The sequence below is a fragment of the Cucurbita maxima genome, unplaced genomic scaffold, assembly GCF_002738345.1.
Source record: "Cucurbita maxima cultivar Rimu unplaced genomic scaffold, Cmax_1.0 Cma_Scf00104, whole genome shotgun sequence".
NCBI classification, from domain to species: domain Eukaryota; kingdom Viridiplantae; phylum Streptophyta; class Magnoliopsida; order Cucurbitales; family Cucurbitaceae; genus Cucurbita; species Cucurbita maxima.
The window spans coordinates 189,353-198,558 of NW_019272120.1; the positions used below are offsets into that span (position 1 = coordinate 189,353).

At 38.1% G+C, this 9,206-nt stretch overlaps 1 protein-coding gene and 1 long non-coding RNA gene across 3 annotated transcripts in view; one reads left to right on the forward strand and one right to left on the reverse strand.

Moving 5' to 3' along the window:
- The first annotated feature begins 459 nt into the window (after positions 1–459).
- Positions 460–9,206, forward strand: part of LOC111473133 — a 13,403-nt gene continuing 4,656 nt past the window's right edge. For both annotated transcript variants that reach the window (XR_002715555.1, XR_002715554.1), the window contains exon 1: positions 460–471. This is a non-coding gene — a long non-coding RNA (uncharacterized LOC111473133). The remainder of the gene's footprint in view (positions 472–9,206) is intronic.
- Positions 5,936–6,476, reverse strand: LOC111473130 (defensin-like protein 5). Its single transcript, XM_023118703.1, has 2 exons — positions 6,322–6,476; positions 5,936–6,221 (listed from the first exon to the last, which is right to left on the reverse strand). The coding sequence occupies exons 1-2, from the start codon at positions 6,383–6,385 to the stop codon at positions 6,043–6,045; spliced, it is 243 nt and encodes an 80-aa protein (XP_022974471.1). The 5' UTR covers positions 6,386–6,476; the 3' UTR covers positions 5,936–6,042.

Below are 9,206 nucleotides of genomic sequence, written 5' to 3' on the forward strand. Positions count from 1 at the left end.
ATGTGTAATGCATGTAACGATTTGAGATCCTTGAATGATTATGGCATGATTGTATGGAATATGTGAATGTGAACTGCATGAATTGTATGACATGAAACATGGTAAACTGTTTGAAACCATAACATAGATAGTAATGTGTAATGAAAATGAGAATGACATGAAGCCTGGAACGTGACAGAGGGGTTATGGTCATTAAAGATAAATGTAGAAATAGGGGGACCTCATGCATTATGTGTGTTCATGCATCTGGGGGATACCCCCATCCCATCACGAGGGTACGAACGAGTACATCCAATGGCAGGACAACGATCGTTATGCATTGCATAGCGCTGCCATGTCGGTTCTAGTTTTAACCGGTCCTAGCATAAGGGGCTCCCAGAGTATGCCCACCTACTAAGGACAGTGGCCCAGCAGTTGCGAACTAGCTGGTGAGCCCAAACTCGCATATATGGGCTGTGTGCAGAGTATATGGTACACGTCCACGATTACTAGTTAGGATTACACCGTAGGGAAAACGAAACGAAAGATAGGTCCCATCATTTCATTGCATGTGATTGTTGCATTTAACCCCAATAGTGGGGTCACTTACTGAATATTTGTTTAAATACTCAAGCCATGTGCTACTATATTTTTCAGGTTAAGGCAAGGCATTCCTGTACGGCTGACGACGGCATCGCAACTCGAGATCATGGCACATGCATAGGATAGTGGTATTTATTTTCTTAGACTTAGGCTAGAATAGAATGTGTTAAACTTAAACGCTTATTTATTTTATTTCAGATTTTTTGTTGTGTCGTTTAAAGATGTTTTCGATGTTTATGGTACGTATACAGTAGTGACCTTAAATTAAGTACAAAATTTTGGGTCGTTACAAAATTAACTAGCATGTTCAAAAGCATTAAAACTCAATGAGTTTGAATACTAACCTTTTGTAGTTCAAATTTCTTTTTCCTCACGAACCGGTTTTGAACCACCACTAGTGTCTTCTCTACTATTCTCCGCCCTTAGAACGGGATTGTGAAATCCAATGAGTGACTAAACTTGATAGGATTTAGTATATATAGAAAGAGTTTTGAGAGATTTTCTCAAAGTTTTTCAAGAAGGATTTCCATGTAACTTGATCACTCTATTCATAGAGTCATATTTGCATGTTCATGCAAATTTGATATTTTCAAATTTTGACACTCAAAATTCCACTCAAATTTGTGGGATTATGTGGCAAGCATGCAAGTTTGAGTTAACCAAATTGACACTCAAAATTCTACTCAAATTTGTGGAGTTTATTTGGCAAATATGCATGTTTGGTTAAACCAAATTTTGACACTCAAAATTCCACTCAAATTTGTCAGATTATGTGGCAAACATGTTTGGTTAAACCATATATTGACACTCAATATTCCACTAACTCAAACATGGATTTTCCCATTAGATGAAGTCAAATTTCTTTATTTTAGTTCAACAATTAATTTAAATAGTTAATTTCAAATCAAAATAATATTAAATGGTTAATTAAACAATTTAATTAATATTTAACATTAAATAAAATTCCAATCCCAATCAATATAAATCCCTATTCATAATTAAAATATTTAAATTTTATTTAAATATCTCAAATTCTCTCTTTTTGTTTAATTCATAATTAAAACAAAATGCGGTTAAATATATCGTATATATTTAGCGTGTATTCCCTAATTTGAATTTGAACATTTCGAACTCACTTGTCACACTATTCTAAGGTTTAGTCCGATATGAGCTAGCAGAGGGACCTAATGGACCTACAGATCATGGGCTCCAACGATCCGAGATTAACCAGCTAAACTAATTAACCTTTTAACCAACATTCATTAACTACTAGGACACTCCACTATAGCCTAGTAGTTGCACTCCCCTCACTATAGATATATTTCTGTCCATTTGATATAACCATGATTAGTAAGTCGATCCTTCACAGGTTGTTCGTAACTAGAGCTGGGTCAATTTACCATTTTACCCCTAAAGTTACTTCTTGTTTCTTGAGTCCCACTGATCCTCTAATGAACAATTGGTTTGTAGTCCAACCACCAAACTGAATCCCTCTCGGGCCAATGAGAGGGTGGGGCCCCTTGTTCAAGACTTGGAGTCAGTACTTAAGAACAACCTCTCTACTATCCCTAAAAGCGAGTACGAGTGAATTCCATCTTACATTCTATGTCCCCAGCTATTCACCCAGTCTTATCCCTAAAATGGGAGGCTTATTGAGTCGGTGAACTCGGGCCACTCTCACCCATGCAAATCTAAGGATAATTCCAAATAAACAGGAGTTCATAGTTAGCTCAGGATTAAGATCGAGTTACCTAGGTCATCAAATGAAAAAATCAGTCTCAAAAGTAAACGACATTATAAAGTGAGAATGATTTTTGGTCTGATCTTATGCAATACTCATTGCATAGGACGCCCTCACTCACATGTCTTCACATGTACAATTTCGTGATCACATTGTTTATATCATATACAAAAGTGGGCCACATCCATAATGTCCCTAGAATAAGGTACAATTTAGATCATTTTGACTATATACTTGAACTTGATCCACTCTTATGTCTCTACATATAGTTTAAGTAATCATATTATAGCTAGAGTGTTTCTTAGTTTATTGGAATTAGATTAATGTTCGTAACATTCACTTTATTCAATAACAATCTTTATTGAATAAACATCACTAATAACTTTATTGAAACCAAAATATGTTTTTGTTTACAAACTATAAGTTTTAGGACATAAAACCCAATACATATTTCATATCATTTTCATATCATATGACAACAGATATATATATATATATATCCGTCATTCACATGTCGTATCCTAATTATATCATATCGTAAACACTTCGTGGTCATGTCGTTCCCTTACTTATCATAGTCTTAACGTTCTTCTACCTATCACAATCATGTCGCTACATGAACGTACCCTAGTCATATCATCATAGAAACGTATCCTAATGCTATCGTTCTATCAATCTATCACAAACCTATCCTTTTCTACCCATAACCTAACCGTATTCTTTTATCAATCTCTCATATCTATAACACTTCGGTATGTCACCTAACCTTAACATTTCATGAATGTATCTTACTCTTATTGTTACATTTCATTTTGTGCATTCTTCTTGTATCCTATCTCAAACATATCATTGAACACATCATATCATAATTATTATCATACAATTCAAGTATTATAACATATACAAACAAGCAATGAGTGATAAAGATAGAGATCAGTGGATTAAAGTCATGAATCTTGAAATGGAGTAAATGTTCTTCTTGTATCCTTCTCTCCTGTTGCTATGCTTATATCGATTAGAATACTCTTGTCTATTGCCACATTTTATGATTATGAAGTTTGACAAATAGATGTTAAGACAGCCTTTCTAAACGAAAATCTTGAAGAGAGTATCTATATGGCTCAACTAGAGGGGTTCATTGAACAGGATCACGAGTAAAGGGTTTGCAAGCTTAAAAGATCCATTTATGGGTCGAAGCAAGCATCTCGATCCTGGAATATAAAGTTTGATACTGCGATCAAATCTTATGGTTTTAAACAGAATGTTGACAAACCTTGTGTTTAGAAAATGATAGTCAACTCTACAGTAGCTTTCCTGGTGTTGTACGTTGACAATATCTTACTCATTGGAAATGATGTGGGATTTCTATTTGACATTAAGCATTGGCTAGCGACACAATTCCAAATGAAAGATTTGGGAGAGGCTCAGTTTGTTCTTGGAATCCAAATTGTTCGGAATCGCAAGAACAAATCACTAGCATTGTCTCAGACATCGTACATCGACAAAATATTGATTCTATATAAGATGCAGGACTTCAAGAAAGAATTATTACCTTTCAGGCATGAAGTTCATTTGTTGAAGGAACAAAGTCCTAAGAAACCTCAAGAAGTTGAAGATATGAGACACATTCCCTATGCATCAGCGATCGATAGTCTGATGTATGCCATGCTGTGTACCCGACCCGATGTATGCTACTCTGTGGGAATTGTCAGCAGATATCAATCCAATCCGGGACGTGCTCATTGGACTGTCGTTAAGAACGAGGGACTATATGCCAATGTACGGTGCTAAGGATCTGATCCTTAGCACCGTACACTGACTCAGATTTTTAGACCGATGTAAATTCGACGAAATCGACATCAGGATCTGTCTTCACTATGAACGAAGGAGCAATAATATGGAGAAGCATACAATAAGGTTGCATTGCTGATTCCACCATGGAGGCTGAGTATGTTGCTGCTTGTGAAGCAGCGAAATAATTTGTATGGCTTAGGAAGTTCTTAACTGATTTGGAAGTCGTTCTAGATATGCATCTTCCCGTCACTAATTGTGATAACAATGGAGCAGTTGCAAATTCAAAAGAACTAAGAAGCCATAAGTGAGGAAAACATATTGAGCGCAAATATCATCTCATAAAGGAGATTGTGCAACGAGGAGATGTGATCGTCACATAAATAGCTTAGAGAACAACATTGCTGATCCATTTACAAAACCCCTCACGGCTAAAGTGTTTGAATGGCACCTAGTGAGTCTAGGACTACGAGTTATGTAATCTAGGGCAAGTGGGAGAAAAGGCATGAGTATGTGATGACCTAATTTATTGTATTTATGTCTTTCTCTCTGCTCAATGTTATAAAACCCCACTAGAGTTTTAGTCCAAGTGGAAGTTTGTTGGGTTTTATGTCCTAAAACTCATGGTTTGTAAACAAAAACATATTCTATTTTCAATAAAGTTATTATTGTTGTTTATTCAGTAAAGATTGTTATTGAATAAAGTGAACTTTATGATCATTAATCTAAATCCAATAAACTAAGAACACTCTGGCTATAGTATGATTACGTGAACTATATGTAGAGACATAAGAGTTGATCAAGTTCAAATATATAGTCAAAATGATCTATAGTATAAGGACAAGGCTGAGTACCTTATTCTGAGGACACTATGGATGCGGCTCACTTTTGTATATGATATAAACAATGTGATCACTTAAATTGTACATGTGGAGACATGTGAGTGGGGGCGTCTTATGCAATGAGTATTGCATAAGATCGAACCATGAGAAAAATCACTCTCACTTTATCATGTTGTTTACTGTTGAGACTGATTTCTTTTCATTCGATGACTTAGGTAACTCGATCTTAATCCTGAGCTAACCATGAACTTCTCTTTATTCGGAATTATCCTTAGATTTGCATGGGTGAGAGTGGCTCAAGTTCGCCAACTCAATAGGCCTCCCATTTCAGGGGTAAGACTGGGTAAATGACTGGGGACGTGGGGTGTAAGATGGAATTCACTCCTACCCACTTTTAGGGATAGAAGAGAGGTAGTTCCCTTAAGGATAATTCCGTGATGGGATAGGGGTATCCCCCAAATGCATGAACACAACCATCAAATTTTTAGGTTGGGTTAGATTCTCGTGTTTATTTGTTAAAATTTAATTCATAAAGAAAACTATTTATTTATTTTCAAATATTTAATTAAGTTTTACAACTTAGTTTCAATATATATTTCTTAAAATAATGGTTAAAAATAATTAGGAGGGTTTAAGAATAAACAATAAAAAAATAATTACAAATTAAATATATATATTGAATTAAATTTTAAAACGGTTGAGTTCCCAATTTGTAGAGAGATCCGGTGAAAGAAACAAATATGAGATGAGTGTAAACAGTTTTTTTTTTCTTTTCTAAAAATTATTAAATGATTTCTTTAAAAAAATAAAAAATTAAATGATTAAGAAATGCCTAATCAATATGACAATGCATAGTTGATTGGAAGAACCAAGAAGGAATAAGGAATCAGGAAGCTTTGAACCTGATTGCATCAATTTACGCAACTAACGAAGCTTGTGATTCTATCAATTTGAACTTGCGAGTTGAGATAAAAATTACAAAATGGAAGAAGGAAGCTTTGATTAGTAAACATGTTGTGCAATTCAGTAGAATTGGAGTCGCTTATTACATTCAGATAGCAACAACTGTGGTGAATTACAAACTCATTAAAGCATGGACTCAGCACATTGCTTCGTACAAGTGCATTTATCACCCGAGCAAAATCCGTCATCCCACTTCTCAAAAGAAATGCAAAGTTCAGCACATGTTGCTGCAATGCACGGTCCTATAAATGCATCGCTGTGCTTATAGCATGTCCGCCCCTCTGTCTGCACCACCATCCATCCTGCAATAGTAACACAAACTTATTCATACAAACAAAAACCTTCTTTTTAATACTATCTGTCAATCTAAATCAACATGGAGAAGGAGGAAGGATCAAGTACCAGAAGTAAGGGCTAGGAAGATGAACACCACAATTTTGAGATTTCTCAAGCTTTGTCCCGCCATTCTTTTCTTCTCTTATTCCTTGCTACAATGGAATGTTTGTTTCTTCTCTTATTCCTTGCTACAATGGAATGTTTGGATATCAGTTCCCCATTTTATATATGTGAAACGCCTCATCTTTGTAACGTCTTCTTGATTTCCTTGCGATTTCAAGGAAAGAATAATCACGTTTTGTAACGTCTATACTGGCCGTTCTTGATTTAAAAGGAAGTTGTTTTATTTTATTCTTGTCTAGTCATGCGGTTAACATTGGTCTAAATTATACTATTCTTATGTATTACCTAGCATTCTTGTGTTTTTTAGTTTGGGGACCTTGGTCCCTCGTCCTTGAGTGGTACCTAACATTCTTCTTACTTGGGTAGTTGTAAAGCTTGTGTGGTGTTGTTCTTGGTCCTCAATCTTGTAAGTTTCTAAGGTTCATAATTTCTTGGGGCATAAGTTGTAACTTTCATTTGTAATCATATGAACCCATCTTAGCGTAAGTTGTTCTAGAAGGTCATAGATTCTTAGGGAGTTCTTTCTACCCATATCCTAACCATATTCTTTTATCAATCTCTCATATCCATAGCACTTCGAGGCATAACCTAGCCTTAATGTTTCGTGAATACATCTTACTTCTATCGTTACATTACATTTAGTGCATCCTTCTCGTATCATATATCAAACATATCATTGAACACATCACACCATAAATATTATCATACAATTCACAATTATAGCATAACATAAACATAATAGAAGCATATTGATTCATAGTTTTTGGTTGACAAGACCCTTGGAGGTTAACTCGCACTCCCCTCACCCGCCACCGCACACCCTGCACGCCCCCCGCGCGCGCTCCCTCAGTAGTCATCCCGCACACCCCCGCGCGCTCACTGACACAATCGCACTTTTAAAGGCAGCGGACTAGCGATTGTGCGATACTCACTTTCCAACGACAAGTGAGCTAAGCCAATTTGTCCTTGCGTTGCCTACAGCCAAGCGACGTATGATCGAGCATCTGGCCTCAGTTTCTAAAGAAGGTTTTAGAAAACGAGGTTAGAGAGAGATTTTAGAAAGAGACGTTATATAAGCAAGCAAGAGAGAGATAGCAACGGCTTAGCATATATAACCTTGGGTAGGGAGAAGTTGACAACTAGTCATATCCCCTATAGTACATTCTGAGGCATTTCATGTCTGGCAGGCCTAGACATGATATTTTTGAGGCGTCATACGCCCTAGAACTACAAAAGTAAATACACTAGAATGAAAAGACATGACAAGGGTTTGGCTTGCTATGGGCATGCGGCCATGGGCAACACGCCCTAGACGAGCATGACTGTGACATCCTCCCCCACTTAATTGGTTGACGTCCCTATCAACCGACTACTTTCAAACCTTGCGATGTGGGTGGCGGCAGAGTTCAGATCTTCGGCGCTTTCCCAGCTGGTTTCCTTTGTAGGGAGATTCTTCCATTTGACAAGGAATTCATGAATCGTCCGTACAGGTCTTCCTATCTTCCTAACCCTGTCGGCGGTCTTGTGATTTCATTTCGTTGGTCGTCGTCTGGGTCAGGGTGGTATGGCTTCAAGTTGCTCACATGAATTATTGGGTGGATTTTCATCCATGCGGGTAGTGCAACTCGGTAGGAGGTAGTCCCGATCTTTTTAAGGACTTCAACCGGGCCTTCATATTTTCGAACTAGTCTCTGGTCCTTTCAGCTGCGAAATCTGATCTGTTCTGGTTTCAGCTTGATGAGGACTTGATCTCCTGCTCGGAATTGAAGGGGGCGACGCTTCTTGTCTGCCCACTTTTTTATATGCTTGGAAGCCTTCTCTAAATATGTCCGGGCTATATCTGTTGTCTGCTTCCATTCTCTTGTGAAGTTTTGAGCTTGAAGGTTTTTCCCTGCATAAGAATGATCAATAATATGGGGTAAGGCCGGTTGTCGTCCACTTACAATTTCAAAAGGATTCTTTCCCATAGACGAGTTGGTTTGACAATTGGAGCAAAATTGGGCTTGTTTTTACAACCATCACCCATTAATTGTGGGGTGGTCGGTTTGTTGTAATCTTTTTCTTGGGAGCTAAGCAACATGAAAAAATGATTCTCACAAGATTTCCGATTTTTTTGACAACTCTAGCTATTTTTTCTAATTTCCTATTACTTAATATTTAAAAACTCATTAAAAAAAATTGGTTGGTTGAAAAATTATGAAACTTGATTTATAGATCCATTAGAACGTCCCATTAATGAATCAATCGAGTTCATGGAAAAAAAACAATTTAAAACTTGAGATATTTGACCGTATGACGGCTTAGAAAAATCGTATCTAGGCCTAGCAGACCAAAAATGCCTCAAAATGTACTATATAGGGGGTTGACTAGTCTGCATGGGCTGGGCACGGGGGTACCCCCTATATCTTCCGCCACCCCCATGCCCCAAGCAATATGCGCCGCACATGGGCATATGCTTGGGTCATCAAGGTGGTCGTCGGAGGTCGAGGGCGGTTGACGGCGGTGGTGCGGTGGCAGAACGCTCACGGTGGGGCAGTGTCGGAACGTTCCCGCGCGCTCGCCAGCCCCGCCCTTCCCCTCGCGTGCGCCCCGCCCCGCCCCGCCAGCGTGCTAACGCCCACGCGCGTGACCCCTCGCTAGCGTGCACCTCCGCCAGCGTGCTCCCGCGCTCCCTGTCTTAGCCCCGCCAGCGTTCTGCTGTGCGCGCGCCAGTGCCCGCGCCCCATCCATCACCCATTAATTGTGAAAGTACATATGGAGTGATCGGTTTGTTGTAATTTTTTTCTTGGGAGCTAAGCAACATGAAAAAATGATTCTCACAAAATTTC